The 16,482-nt window shown below is 49.6% G+C and overlaps 1 protein-coding gene across 1 annotated transcript in view; it reads left to right on the forward strand.

The window, feature by feature from the left end:
• The window catches only part of MFSD8 (major facilitator superfamily domain containing 8), a 1,042,879-nt gene that overhangs the window by 449,666 nt on the left and 576,731 nt on the right, over positions 1 to 16,482 (forward strand). The window contains exon 5 of the mRNA XM_069631102.1: positions 5,351 to 5,464. Coding sequence (XP_069487203.1) covers positions 5,351 to 5,464 — 114 coding nt within the window. The remainder of the gene's footprint in view (positions 1 to 5,350; positions 5,465 to 16,482) is intronic.

A 16,482-nucleotide genomic window follows, 5' to 3' on the forward strand; every position in this document is an offset into this window, starting at 1 on the left:
AGATAATTATTTATTTAAAACCACATCTAATAAAACTCACAGGCACTAAGGTTAAGCAGTTCAAAAACACGGTCACTAAAAGATATACACTCCCTTGAAAGAATATTAGACAATTCTTAAGTAAAGCCCCACATATTTTCAGACAGCGGTGAGCGCTTAACGCAGATGGCCCTCTAATAATTTGTTTTAAAAAGGGAGAGAAAAGCAGAGTATAATTTGAAACAGATCCCAACACTTTCACAAGAACACAACAAGAGAGGAAGGCAAAGTAAAACCGTGAAGTTAGAGTTCAGAAGGCCGGATCCACTTTAAGAGGATCAGAACGAAATGTGTCCAAGGTCACACGGTTGCAGTGCACAAAAGTCTTGAAAGGGTTCAAAAAAAGAGTTGGGCCAAAGAAAGGGACCAGTTAGATGGTCAAGGCGGCCAGCCCAGTCCAGAAGGTTAAGGGATTATTATTACCTTCGTCGGGAAGTGGTGAGTCGGTTCCGCAGGGCTCCACCGGTGGTGTCGTGGTAGGTCGGCTCAGCTTCTCCCTCGTCGGATTCTCAGGTCCTGTGGCGACTTCTGAAGTTCCAGTCCCCAAAGCCCTGCTTTTATGCAGCACACCCCCATTCACTCAGCCTAGCTGTCAATCAAACATGCTAAGTGGTGAGCCGGCCGGCTCACCACTTGGGCCAATTACACAAGAGTGCGACTTGAGTTACCAAGGTAACACAGTCCAGGGTGCCTAAACCCCCTCCCACACCCCCTGTGGTACCCAGACAGAGTGGCACCACTTTTGGAGGCTTCTGTGGAGAAGCCCGTCAAAAAGTGGAACAAAGGGCTCGACTTGGGTTGGAGTCACAGAAGAGAACACAAACGCCATTTTAGAATCGAGTCCTGGCAAAAAATACCAACCGGCGAATTAATATTAATTAAATAAACCGGCGATATGTTCGAGGCTATGAGAATTAAATAATTAAAGTTGGTAGCCTCGAACAATGGGAAAATCCCATAGGTATATATTCGCGGTCGAATATAAAAAGTAGTATCCACTGCCACCAGCCAAAACTCGATCAGGGGGGACGGAGACGTGCCCCCTCGACTAACAGACCCCGGGGCAATCGAATTGCCCCGACCAGTACGTCCACAATATGATGGTTTGTACCGGTTTCTGTTAATAATTTGGGACTAGTAAAGCCAATGGTGACTTTACATGCCTTGGGAGACAGTAGTCAGTCCCAGGGTATGGAGTCTTTGGTGGGGTGGACCCCATAGCCCATAAAACACAAACAGTCAAAGGAACACCATAAATCATGTCCAAGAGTGGGAGAAAGAGTCTCACTCTTGGCAGGAGAAAAAAAACAAACTCCAGAAATCCAGCAAAGCTGCTGGGGGACTCACTAGGTTAGGAAATTCAGCCTAAAAAGAGAATTCTCCCTAACATGGGCCTCCAGCTCTGCTCTTTTGGCCTTAAGAACACCCGCCTACTTAGCAATGCATCGTAATCCCCTCAGAACGCAGTGAACAGCTTCCCAAAGGGTGGAGTAGGATGTTACAGAGCCCTAGTTTTCCTGAAAATAACCAAGTATCTCTTCCTGTATTTCGTCCTTAAACACTGAGTCTCTCAGACCCTTGTTTTTAAAGTGCCAGCTCCTGCCCCCCTGCCACTTCCCAGGGATTAAGAGGTCCACCACGACTGGACCGTGGTCCGACAAGGTATGTGCCAAAATCTTACACCCGTGTACCTATAACCAGCCCGAAGCTGTCCTGATGACCTGAATGTGTACCCCCTTTCTTCTGAGCCATGACGATTCCTCCATATATCAACCAGACTGATATTTACACAGATGTGGTGTAATTTCTGAGTAGACTTGGGTCACCCACCTGCTCCCACCCCTGACCTATCTAGTGATTCTCCATGAGAGCGTTAAAGTCCCCTGACCAACAAACCGTGCCCACCGGGAAATTCCTAAGCTGTCCTTCAATTAATTAAATGGTATCCAGTGAGTCAGTGTTGGGTCCATAGTAGTTCACAAGGGTGAATCCCCGCCCCTGTACCTGACCCGTGACGATCAGAGTTCTATCCTTCATATCCCTCACTACTTTTGTCCATCGGAACTCCAGTGTATTCCTAATGAGGATACTCAGCCCTTGAGAGTACCTAGAATACGATGAAAAGTACCTGTGGCATCCCCAGGATTTAGCAAAGGCAATGTCCACTCAGTGTCTCTGCATATAAAGTAGGACCTTCCTTGCGTTCGAGAGGCAAATCAAGCTTTAAATGTTCCACGTCATGCACGTGACCCCCTACCAGCCATTACCACTGTAGTATGCAATGAACACCTGCAAAGAAGCGTCCAAGCTTGATGTAGCCAATTCTCGTCACAGGCCACCACCCCTGGAAACCAGTGAAACCACCTGTATGCCTTCTCCCAGACCAAGCGGGACCTGACCACTGTACACCCTTCCAACCAAAAGCTCCCCTCCTCGTACATCTCCCCACTCACATAGATTACAGACCCCAAAGGGACAGATGCCAAGTGTGTCCCTGCCGGCACGGGAGCCATACCTCGGCATGCGACCGAAGGAAATGGACCCTGGCCCCATTTTGTAGTCGACCACTCCCTCCCCCGCTATTGCCCTTTGGAACAGAACACTGCCAGCTTATATGCTTAGCAAAGCAGCTTTGGGACAGAAGTGTGTGTGCTGTCAAAACCAAACCAATCCCACTGAGTGCCCCAACAATAGCATACCGTGCTCCCACTCCCCACCCCTATCAACAACCCCTGACTGCAAGCGCCCTCCACCCCCACAGACAACCCCAACCTGCCAGTAACACCCTCCCCAACCCAGAAAACAATCACCCAGAGCATGGGAACCTCTTGAGGCTTTGCCACCCCTGCCCGCCACACTTCCAAGAGAGCGGATTGAGGGCTGACCCCTTCACAGTGATTCGAAATTAGAATAGAAACTTGGGAGAGCCACTATTAGGCCGGAGCTTCAGTCTGGACCTCTTGGCGAGGGCCTCCCTCTGCCATTTCAGCTCCTTGACGGCCCAGTGCCATTTTCCGCAGTATCCAGAAAGTTACTCGACTCCTCCGGAGTCTGAAAAAACATTGCATATTTGAAACCCTTAGCTTTAGGCTGCTTCTTCACTTCAATGAAGTTATTCTGTGAAGCCTGCACCTTGTTTTAGAAGTCCAGAAAACTCTCTCAACTGACGAAGAGCATGTTCCCTGTCGCGATAATTAAGGAGTCTGACGATAAGGGGTCTAGGAGGCGCTCCCGGTACTGGTGGATGCCCCCTCCCAGATTCAATGTGCGCTTTCAATCACAAAGGCTGATGAGAAACCGGGCTCTCTGAGCTTCTCACGCAGCAGAGCCTCAATCTGCTCCATGGGTCCCCTGCCCGCAGCTTCCGGGATTCCGACTAGCCTTGGGTTATTACAACAGGACCTAGATTCCAAATCATCCTGTTTCTCTAGCAGCTCCTTTAATGCCTTCTTCGTTTGGGCTACCTCTCTAGTCGCAGCAGGGGACACATCCTCCACTGTAGAGAGGCGCTGTTCCGCTTCATCAAGCCTGTCGCTGTGCCTGTTAAGCCGGACCTGCATATTATCTACCTTGCATGTGAGCATGTCCATTTTATTATCTAGGGAGCTAATACCGGCCTGCAGCTGGATAAGTATACATTTAATGTCCCTGAGAGTGTCCGGCGAGAGCTCAGTTCTTACTTCAACCGTCTCCACCTCTTCAGCAGCGCCCCGGCCCATAGCTTTAGCCTGAGAGGAGGTGCCATATGGAAGCTTGGATTGGAACTTATCGTGCTTCACCATTGTGCCCTTGCTTGGTGTGCACCCCCAGAAGTGGCAGGGACCGAAGGGTTCAGGATAGTGCCTACCGGCCCCACTGCGGCTCCTCAAGCACCAGGAAAGGGGCACCCAGCAAAGTCTAGTGTCACACGAAATCCCTGGTCTGGATGATAGCGACCGCAGCTTTAGCAACCACACTCAAAAGATCTTAGCTCCCAAACTGACGCCTGGACATTTGCCAGTATTCAGATGCACCACTCCCCTGAGCACACTGTCAGACTATCCAGCTCACCACAGACACAGCCAGACAGGGTTGTTTCAATGAGAAATATTGCATTGCTGAGTGTCCAGGTAGCACCACAAACGCTGCTTCACAAGTCCAATGGTTCCCCACTGCTCCTTACTGTTAGGCTCCCAGATGCACGCTGCCCGACGCGCTCCTCTCGCCTAACCTCAGCAGGCTGGGGCTGGCGGACCATGAAGTGCCTCACCGCCCAGTCACCAGCGGCAGGCCCACAGGCCAAGCCCCCAGACCGCCCTGGCTCACAGTCAGCAAGTCCCCGGCCAGGCGCAATCGAACCACAGCACTGAAGGCAGAACTTCACCAGCGCCGAATTCAGAGGTTGCTCAGGGCGGGGGGCCAAGTCACCAGCAGTCTCGCCAGCCGTCTATCCGCACTGCCTCACAGCACTTCGCTGCAGAACCCCGCTGTACGGCGTCAAGCCTTGCAGCATCGATCGGGGGCCAGTCCCAACACTGCATGCAGCAGGGAGTAAAGCCCGGGCAGCTACCTCTGAGTTATTCCATGGGCAAGGATTCGTTCTCCGGGGTCTTCGGCTTCAGTCTCTGCCCAGCATCAATCTCTGCTTCCGTAGTCACTCGAGGCCACACTACTCCTGCCTTTCCAGACCCCACCAAGGGCATACGGCGACCACAGCTCCCCCACCGCAGTCCCAGGCAAACCGGACCGTCGGTCACCAGTCACATCCGTAGCCCCTCCAACAGTTTTCCGCAGGCGAATCAGATTCAATAAATCAGGATAATTACCGTATTTGCGGCAGGCACGTGGAGCTCACATAAGAGCTGACATTTTGGCGCAGCGCTCGAGCGCACCCCCTGCCCCCCGGGCCGATACCTTTTACATGGTAATGTTTTGTGGGCCTCACTGATTACACATGCACTATTTTACCAGCGTTTTGCTTTGGACTTATACATTGTGTATATTAAATAAATAATTCCTATGATCGGGTTTGTTTTAATAGATACAACTTTAAATGCGGTAGTGACAACTGATACACAATTCTGTAGCAGATATGTTTATTGCCATTGGGCAATATCACAAATTTCGCAATAGTGCAAGTGGTATTTTGTTCTGCATTTGTAGCTGGGCAAAAAAATCCTTGTGCAAATATGAATCGTTTTAATGCATTTTTGCACTGGTAATGCTTTGCTTGTTTCTGAACTATGGGCCTGTGTGTGCAAACAACAAAGTTTGTTTGTGAAAGGAGATGGTTGAAATCTTTGTAAATGTTTTGATTTGATTTATTTTTCAGGAAATGTAGCAGTAGTTCGGTCATATGTGGCAGGTGCAACATCGCTTTCAGAAAGAACAAGTGCCATGGCCAACATCAGTGCTTGTCAAGCCTTGGGTTTTATTTTGGGACCAGGTACTATTTCCACTTTGTCCTATTTATCAATGTAATGTAATTGTTTTTTTTAATCAGATAATACTTTATTCAGCAAAGCCATTGTAGTGCAATCGCAATACCCAGAAAAATAATTAAGGCAGATAAAAAGCCAAATGCAATAATATATAATCAATACAAATCCTAAAAGGAAAAATACAATCTATAAATACAGATTCATATTAAATTTTAAAAAATGCAAATAAATAGTCCATCAGGTTTATATGTTAAAAGCAGCTTGCCATCTGTAGGTGACACCCAGACTGTCCAATTTGTCGAACAATTGCTTTGTAAATATATTGTACATAGTTGGCGACACACAAGATCCTTGTGGTACGCCGCAAGTGGTCTGGGTGGGGTCAGCTGATGCTGATGGCGAGAAGACTCTCATCATCCTGTTATTTAAGATAGATTGGACCCATGCTGTTTGTTGCGTCCTTCGAGAAGTGAGCTGCCGAGGCCAGGTGTTTGCACAGAACTTCATGATCCACCAGGTCAAAGGCAGCTGACAGGTCGAGGAGGAGTAGCATGGCAGTTTTCCCTTTGTCCTCAAAGGAATAGTGCGCTCAGAAATATTATTGTCCCGAGGGTTCGGGCATGTGTTTTTAAGCATACGTTGATCGATTGTACATACATTTCCTATGCACCTAACCGTAGTTTTCCTCTTTTGTACACATGCGAAATCAGGCAGCAGGGCGCGGACATCTTGTGATAATCTTATCCGTTGACGCATCGGCCAAGCTGGACTGCCCTGGCAGCACTAAATCATAAACAGCACACAGCAAACTGCTGTGTAACCAAGTGCCACAGGTGCACTCAATCAGCACAGGTGGAGGCAATGGAGTCAGAGTCAGCACAAAAGGAGCACACCCACACACCACACCCCCCTCCAAGGCAAAATGCTACCACTTGTACTTGCCATACTGGGCCTGCAGGACATACCTGCACTGCTACTCCTTGAGCAGGCAGTACAACAGGAAACACAGAGGAGACGCCGGAGGAGAAGGAGGATGAGACATGCCCAGCAAATCCCACCAGTGCAGGCAGTCGCTCCCCGCAGACAGCCAACAATCCAATGTATAAGGGCCAATCCATTTGACTTAACCCCAGCACAGATCCACACCCTGTACCGCCTGGACAAAGACACCATCACCAACATAGTGGAATTAATACAGGATGACTTGGTCAGCCTGATCAACATCCGCACAGCCATCCCCCCTTTGCTGAAGGTGGCATCTGTGCTCCACCTCTTGGCCACAGGCCCTTACCAACACACAGTGGGCCAAATGCATGGCATGTCCCAATCGTGTTTCTCTGTTGTGTTGAACCAAGTGCTGGATGCACTACTGAAGCACGCAAATGCCTACATATCCTTACCAAGGACACCACAGGAGGCAAATGCCACCAAAATAGCATTCCATGCACTGGCATGCATGCCCAATGTAATTGGTGCCCTCGACTGTACCCATGTAGAGTTGGTAGTCCCACATGCCGTGGAGGCGGTGTACCGCAATCGGAAGCTATACCATTCCATCAATGTGCAGATGGTGTGTGATGCCAGCCAGATAATAACACACTGCTGTGCCAGATACCCAGGATCCACGCATGATGCCATGGTGCTGCGGAACTCCTCACTACCCTGCAACATGCAAGGAGACGTTGTACGAAGTGGCTGGCTGTTGCGTGAGTCTGCCCTCTGGGCCATGGGGGCAGATGGATTGGGGGGGAGTTACATGCATATGCTAGGGGAATGCCCTCTGGGCCATGGGGGCAGATGGATTGGGGGGAGGTACATGCATATGCTAGGGGAATGCCCTCTGGGCCATGGGGGCAGATGGATTGGGAGGGAGGTACATGCATATGCTAGGGGAATGCCCTCTGGGCCATGGGGGCAGATGGATTGGGGGGGAGGTACATGCATATGCTAGGGGAATGCCCTCTGGGCCATGGGGGCAGATGGATTGGGGGGGAGGTACATGCATATGCTAGGGGAATGCCCTCTGGGCCATGGGGGCAGATGGATTGGGGGGGGGAGGTACATGCATATGCTAGGGGAATGCCCTCTGGGCCATGGGGCAGATGGATTGGGGGGAGGTACATGCATATGCTAGGGGAATGCCCTCTGGGCCATGGGGGCAGATGGATTGGGGGGGAGGTACATGCATATGCTAGGCGGGGAATGCCCTCTGGGCCATGGGGGCAGATGGATTGGGGGGGAGGTACATGCATATGCTAGGGGAATGCCCCTGGGCCATGGGGGCAGATGAATTGGGGGGAATGGTAGTTTCTTAAGTCATCCGCCGACACACAGCCCTCACATTTGCATGTAAAATGCCCCTAGCCAAGACATACATTGCCTGGTGCTTTAAAATCCTAGGACCCTAGGTCGTGTATGTTACACAAGTCTCCCTCTATGGATTGGCATGCACTGTACAGGGCTGACAGTCATGTGGATGTGGCTGCCAATGACGAGATAGTGCATATGAACTTGAATGATGTACAGGCTGAGCACATGAGCCTTATCCTCACACATACCTCCTTCTGCTCCCATGTAGGTGATGCTGGATATCCCCTGAAGCCGTGGCTACTCATCCCTGTCAGGAACCCGCAGAACAGGCACGAGGAGGACTTCAATCGTGCACATACACGTACACGTGTGGTCATTGAGCAGACGTTTGGCCTTTTGAAGGCACGGTTTCGCGGCATCAGCAGGTCGGGAGGGGCACTCATATACGGGCCTGAGAAGGTGGGCAAGATCATCACGGCATGTGTAATGCTACATAACATGTGCATCTGGCGGAACATACCCCTGCCACCTGACGTGGAGCTGCCACCACCTGGTGAAGTAGAAGGAGAGGAAGGAGTAGAAGTAGGACATAGGCCAGGACGTGAAACTCGTGAGGGTCGCGCAGTGCGCAAAATGGTCATAGACCAATCATTCTGATGTACTTTAATGCAGAGGGTGCCATGTGTTGTGTACTGTGGGCACTGGTTGTGTGGGCACATGTGCACGAATCACCATGAAGCAATAAATTGACATACAAAAAATCAGCAATGTCCACTCATGTGATGTTTGTTACACAACTGGTGTATTCGTGAGAAATTAAGTACAACATGATTCAACAATCCACGCCCCCACCACCCCTCCACCTCCCCCAACCTACTCCCATGCCCCAAACACCCCAGTACTACACACTAAACCCACCACCACCCTCCACCTCCCCAACCTACTCCCATGCCCCCAAACACCCCAGTACTACACACTACACCCACCACCACCCTCCACCTCCCCCAACCTACTCCCATGCCCCCAAACACCCCAGTACTACACACTAAACCCACCACAACCCTCCGCCCACCCCCTAACACCCAAAGTCAACTATGGCACGACATGTGTCTGGATGTATGCCCAAAGGGATTATGCAGGGTGGCCCTGCTACTGTTGGGTCCCCTTAGGAGGTGGGGGTTGGATCTCTGAGTGGCGCGAACTCCGCAGGGACATGCGCACGGGGATGGTCTGCCTTGAGCCCGATGGCGTGTATGATGCGGATGACCCAGATGGTTGTGATCCAAGGGGCAGGGTTTGCCGTTGGTCCATGCAGTCAGCAATCCTGGTGAGGATCTGACCCAAGGCATTGAAGCCATCACGCACTTGCTGTGCACTTGAGTTAATGGCCTGGATAACGGACGCTGTGCTGTCCTGGATAATACGGCGTGTTGTCTCCCCTTCAGCAAGTTACTGCTGCACATAGCCTTGCATCACCTCCTGCCGGGCCTCCATCCTGGAGAGACGTCCCTCAAGGTCCCGTATGGCAGTGTGGGTTGTGGTTGGTGGGTGATGTGGTGGCACAGCATGGATCATGGGGCTGTGCATGGCCGGAGACCACTGTCCATGGCTGCCCTGGTCGGATGAGTCCCGCTGAGGTGTGTCCTGTGGGGTGGCCTGCGGGCTTGGTGTGTGCACTACAGGCTCTGAGTGGACAAGTCCTGCATCGCCCTCATTGTCCGGCCCAGCTACCTCATCAACACTATGATCTGCCGATGCAGCCATCTCCCCAATTGTGCTGGCAGCAGCAGAATGTGTGCCATCCTCCATGCCTGCTGTGTCCTCAGCCAGTGTGGATGGTGTGACCACGGATGCAGGTGCAGGTGTCAGCTCGTCCTGTGTACTTGTCTGTGGTGCTGTTTTTGCGCAGGCGGGCCGTGCCTCTCCGGGTGGTCTTCGACATGTTGTCAGTGGTGGCCTGGGAGTTCGGGTGTAGAGGGTCCTGTAGGTGGAGGATGGCAATGGATTGTGTTTTTAAAGATGGCCGCCATGGCATTTCCCGTTCCGGCGCGATGACGTTACTTCCGGGTCCGGTATTAACGCACCCGTTATTTGCACTATGTTAATAACGGTAACTGTTTTTAGGGGTTGCCGAGGGCGGAGCCGTTCTGTGCGTATTGGTCGATGCCGCTGTGTGGGGGTTTAGGGGTCGTTACCGGCATGCCGGTACGGCTGTAACCGGCATGCAGGGATGCACGCGCCCGCGCACTCTTGATCGTCCGCTATTTGCGGGTTGGTGCCAAGCCGGACATGTTATTACCGCCATGCCGGTTTGGCCAGATTTTTAGCGCCAACCTTCTGATGAGGCCCACTGTCTTTTTTTGAGTATTCTGTGCCTTGTTTCTGTGCTCTGGTCAGCTACTCGTGTTGCTTGTAGCCCGTGCGAACAGATACCAGTACCATTACTATCAAATTTTTTTTTTGCCCCATAATGGCAACAATACAGCCCTACCAGTATGAGCCGGAGTATTCCGAGGCGGAATTACTTGAAAGGGAAAGATGCGCAAATGATGGGGCTTTGGACGACAGTTGGGAGGACGATTCAACAGATCAAGAGCCTGAGCCTAGTCGCATGGACGGCGTTTCCACCTGATGTACCTGCAATCGGTGCGCGCTAATGCCAACCGAGGAGGAGAATTGCTGCGGCCGAGAAAACCCTGGGTGCTTGTCCTACATATCGGAAGGCGAGACATGGCCGCAATGTGTTACCGACTTGCCTGATTTCAGGGCAGCCTGCCTCACACGGACCGTGTTGAGGATTATGATGGTGCTTATGCACAAACTTCGAGCAACAGTTCACCCTCGCAATCCAAGTAACGAGTAAGTGTACTGTAGTTGTGATGTCACTTAGGCCACTACCATTTCATGGTTGTCTCCTATATTGTCGTAACTTTGATCTATCTATGCCAAACAAATGTAGTCTTGCAATTCTATAAATCACTCGCAATTTGGGGAAATCATAGTGGCCTCCTTATGTTAATTTCATGTATATCCATGAAGCAATATTTCTTTGTGTCCCAGATGTAGTGGAATGCATAGGCGTTCAATATTGTACAGTGTCTAGGTAACGTTTGTACTGGCAACAATGCCATTGGATACAATAATTGTCATTGGCAACTAAGGTTTAATACACTTATCTTGTTCATTTAAAAACAGTTTGTATCTTTCTCTTTCACAGGTGGTACAGGCTGGTGGCCTATTGTTCTTTTACATGGTGGCTTCATGGGAGGCTTGGACACCGTGTTCGACGACTAATACCCGCCTGTGTCGTTGTTGCCATTAGAGAAACTTTCCCCAGTGACAGCGGTCAGTACAGGGGATTTTCCCACACTGTGCTGCAACCAGAAGTTTATAATATGTAGTACATTTGTGCCATCAAAGTCGGCAACAAAATAAAACACAACAGAACTTTTAGCAATGGTTGTTTCAGTTTTTCAGTGAATCAAGTGTGTCTCCATTCAGCAGTGTTCCAACCCTTTCCTGCATGCCTCATGACCATCCATCACCGCTCCATTATCAAAGGGAGTTGACACCAGTGGATGTTCACTGCCAAAGGGGGCTGGCAGGGGTGGGAATGCCCAAGGTGCCAAACACCATGTACACTTCAAATGTATCTTCAGCACAGGGGCCATTTTACACATGGCCTCCCCAAACCCAGTGTCTCCGGGCAGGCTTGCATGAAGCTGGCAGCGCCCATGCTATCCACATATGTGTGTCTCCCTTCAGCAGTGTTCCAGCCCTTGCCTGCACGCCTCTTGCCCATCCATTCTCCCTCCACTATCAATGGCAGTTCACACCTGTGGCCGTGCCCTCCGAAGGGGGCTAGCAGGGTGGGAATGGCCAAGGTGCCAAACACCATGTATACTTCAAAGGTATCTTACGCGCAAGGGTCATTGTTCACATGCCCTCCTCAGACCCTGTGTTTCCAGGCAGGCTCCCCTTGAAGCAGGCCGCTCCTCTGCTATCCACATAAGACTATGCCATATACACGTCATTCATTCACATACACACCCTCTTTTCTAATTCTTTATAAACCACTTGATATTTATCATGAGAACATCTTTGAGCACTGCAAGTCAACTCGTGCACGTGCTACCTGAGAACTTCTGTGACCACTGCAAGTCGCTGTGCTACTTGTGAACCTCTCCCTGTTCTCCTGCCACTAACTACCCTGCTTGCTGAATCTAACTGTTGGTCAAGGTAAGGGCAGGTCACCTAATCATATCTCCTTGATCTCTAAATTTCTATCTATTTCGAACGAACGTACCCAGTAGTGTTATGTTCATTCATCTCATTGCCATTGGCTTGATTTTAATTTGTTCTCTTATTGATATATATCAATTGTCATCAGTGTCAATTGGGATCGAATTGTATCCTTCGTGGACCGTGTCTATAAGCATGTTTGCTTTTGATGCACGATAGTACTTTCAAGGGACGAGTAACATGTTATGATTTTCGTCACATCAATGGATTGTTTATGAAAGTTATCCTATAATACAGCTGGCCATGCTACACTGGTTTTGGTTCGGTGACCAAAACATAGCTTGCATCGAAAAAATGTATGGTATAATTCCTTCTTTCTCACGCTTTTATGCAAAGTAAATTTCGAATAATGTTGACCTTTTTTTTTGCCGAATTTCCAACAATGCCTGCATGTATGGTTTTCGGTTGCCCTTCTAAGACCCATAACAAATCTGAATTCACTACCATGCATGTATTCCTGAGGAATATAGATCGAAAAAGAGAATGGGTCAAATATTGCGGATTTGAGCCGGCAGAGCTTGTAAGTAGAGCCCATGAAGTCTTGGGGGACTCAAGGAGTGATGGATTCCGCATCTGCAGCCTGCACATTTCCCTGAATATGTACGACCAATCCAAGTACACAAAGAAAAATCGACTCAAAACGACTCGTAAATTGCTCCCAAATGCAATTCCGACTCTATTCATGCACAGGCCGCCTCAGGTGAGTCACGGTTCCGGATTTAGCTGTAGCCTTTGGGGTAGTGAACAGGTAACTAAAGGTAGTATAATTGATTGGGTAGCAGCTCTCAATTGCAATACTTCCGTATTAGATACTACCCGCCTAGTATGGTCAGACCACCACCTTAATACTTTTGAGGTGAACATCAAAAACTTGGATAAGAAAAAGCCCTCCATTTCTCCTCCTTGCCTCACAAGAAATAAACGTAACATCACAGTAGAAACCTTAGTTCCTCTGGCAGTCCTGATACTCAATGCCCTACCGGACACCAGTGATCCTAATACCCTGACCCCTGCCTATAATGAGACTATGTCCAAAGCTATTGATGCTATTGCCCCGCTAAAACTGTGCAAAAGTAAACCGATAGCCCATCTTAACTCATGGTTCACTCCTGAGTTAAAAATACTCCGTACAGAAAAAAGAAAATTGGAATCATGTTGAAAATCCTCACCCACACCGGAAAACAAAACCAACCTTGCCACCATCACTGCCACCTACAAAAAAAAGATAATTCAGACTAAAAAAGAAACATACAATGACAGAATAGCCCAAGCTAGCTCCAGTACTAAATAACTTTTCATTATCCTAAGAGAACTTGAGAACCCTAATCCCATGCCAGATACTTGCACCAAGGATAAAGCCTGGTGTACCAGTATAAAAAATGCCCTATCCAACAAAGTCAAAGGACTTCAGACCAAAATAGCTGCCAAAAGATCCCAGCTAACAGTCAACACTCCATTACCCACCACTACCGCACATACCAACTCAGGCTTTATGTTTAAAAATGTTACCATACCCAATCAAAAAATCATTGCGTCTCTAAAACCTTCTAATTGTAAGGGTGATAGTTGACCAGCCCAGATCATAAAGGATGCAGCTAGAGACCTAGCACCATTCATTACTAAACTCATAAATTCCTCCTTTGCCAGTAACTCTGTCCCAAGTAACCTGAAGCAGTCTTGGGTCCTACCGCTACTAAAGAAACAAACTCTTGACCAGGCTATTCCCACTAACTATAGACCAATTATGACAGTCCCCTTTTTACTAAAAATCTTGGACAGAATTGCCTACTTGCAAATACAAGACTATCTTGAAACTCACAAACTACTCGGAACCCGTCAATCTGGCTTCAGACCTCAGCATGGCACAGAAACTGCCCTCGTTGATCTCAAGAGCCAGATCGATGAATTGAAAGATAATGGAAAGATGGCCATCCTACTCCTTCTGGACCTTTCAGCGGCTTTTGATTTGGTGGACCATGCCATACTTTGCGACCACTTATCAGCAGCTTACTTCTCCAGTTCTGCAGTTTCCTGGATCCAATCTTTCTTGCAAATAGAACAATGCACGTGTTCTCACCCTCGGCAGCTGCTGATCCCATTCCCATCATCTGCAGAGTCCCCCAAGGATCATGTGTCTCGCCCACCTTGTACAACATTTTACAAAGCCACTATTCGACAAATTGGACCGTCTGGGTGTCACCTATACAAATTATGCGGATGACATCCAGATACTACTACCTCTATCAGGAATTTACGATATAGATATCGCACGGATCAATAAAGTCTTCACCATCATTCAGGCATGGATGGCCACACATGGCCTCTGCCTGAATGATGATTAGACTGAGTTACTCCTAGTCGGCTCAACTAACAACTTGCTCAAACTTAGTCCTCGCTATACAAGTATCCTCATTGATGGGAACAATATACCCGTAGCCAAACATGTAAAAACTTTAGGTTTCTACCTCGATGCACAATCTAACCTAGCAAAACAGATAAACATGACCTCATCTGCCACTGCCTACACTGGCAAACTGATTAGAGCATGCAGACCTTTTCTCTCACCCACTAGCACCCTGACACTGGCGAGAGTGCTCATACAATCCAAATTGGATTACTGTAACAGTCTCTACCTTGGTGCCAATAAAGCCATCCTAAATAAACTGCAGATCATGCAAAAAAAATATTCCCAAAGAGAGCATATATCAGAAACTAGAAAGCAATACAAGTGGCTCTCTATACAGGGTAAAATTGACTTAAAAACTATTTGCCTCACTCACAAAGCACTTAACCACCAAGCCCACCCTTATCTCACAGACAAGTTCACATGGAAAGTGCCCATCAGAACCACTAGATCATCCAACAGACCTTGGGCCTCATCACGACCTGGGCGGTAACCCTTAAAATCGGCGGTAGCGCTCATAGCGCCGATTTTAAGGGTCCGTCGGATCACGACTCCAAATACCGCCGGCGCAATAACAGCCGGCGCAAGGACAGCCGGCTGTACAAGCGCCAGCCATAAGAGCGCCAGGAACTTTTAGCGCTAAAACATCATCGATCAGGAGTCCGGCGTAAGCGCTATTAGCGCCATAAAAGCGGCGGATACTCCGCCGAAAATACCTCCAGCAAAAAGCTGGAGGTAACAGTACACAGGCCACAGCAATGAGGGCCCAGGTGTAAGCAATGCAATCCAGAGGCCTACAAAGGACCCACCCATGCACAAAACCCCATCCCCAACCCCATTACACCAGCAGGAGCAGGGAGGAGACAGCAATGAGGGCCCAGGTGTAAGCAATGCAATCTAGAGGCCTACAAAGGACCCACCCATGCACAACACCCCCTCCCCAACCCCATTACACCAGCAGGAGCAGGGAGGAGACAGCAATGAGGGTCCAGGTGTAAGCAATGCAATCTAGAGGCCTACAAAGGACCCACCCATGCACAACACCCCCTCCCCAACATCATGCTGCCATTTGGAGCCGGGAGCCTTGATGTCGAATTCTACCTGCTGCGCCTGGAGCTACAGAGGCCAGTCAACCAGGCCAGGGCCCTGGGAGTGCAGGGGGCAGTGGGGATGAGGAGGAGGAGGAGGAGGAGAGCAGCAGCAGCAAGGCGCCCAGCCATCCCCAGGGTCAGGCCAACACCCTGGGCCCTAACTGATGGTCAGTTGGTGACAGAATATCGGCTGGACAGGGCAACCATCACCCAGTTGCTTGACACAATCCAGGGTGACATATGCAGCCGCATAGCCACCAGCACGGCAGTACCTCCCCTAGTGAAGCTCGTGTCTGTGCTTCTCTTACTTGGGACTGGCAGCTACCAACATACCATTGCCATGATGCATGGAATGGTCCAGTCCACATTCAGTGCCATGCTGGCACAGGTGCTTGATGCACTGTTGAATCATGTGAACAAAAACATTGCATTGCCAGCCACACAGGCACTGGTGCACCAGCTAAAGGATCAATCCTATGCCATTGGCCAAGTCCCGAATGTAATAGCAGCCCTGGACTGCACACATGTGGCACTTGTACCACCCCAGGCACATGAGGCTGCCTACAGTAACCGGAAACAGTACCATTCCCTCAATGTGCAGATGACATGTGGCCCTGACCTCACCTTCAGCCACTGCTGTGCCCGCTACCCAGTTATCCACCCACGACTCCATGGTCCTACGCAACAGTACCCTGCCTGCGTACATGGAAAGGCACCGAGGCCAAAACACATGGCTACTGGGTGAGTACAAATGTATACCACAAAGCATGTCAATCCACAACTGATGGTGCCTGTCACAGAATCCATCATTCCCAATGGTCAGCAGCATCACAGCAGCATACACATCCAAGCAGCTTGCACGATGAACCTTGGACATGTCCAACACAGCAGAACACACCCATGCAGGATGTAAGAC

The sequence above is a fragment of the Ambystoma mexicanum genome, chromosome 6q (genome assembly GCF_040938575.1).
Source record: "Ambystoma mexicanum isolate Mex_15411 chromosome 6q, UKY_AmexF1_1, whole genome shotgun sequence".
NCBI classification, from domain to species: Eukaryota; Metazoa; Chordata; class Amphibia; order Caudata; family Ambystomatidae; genus Ambystoma; species Ambystoma mexicanum.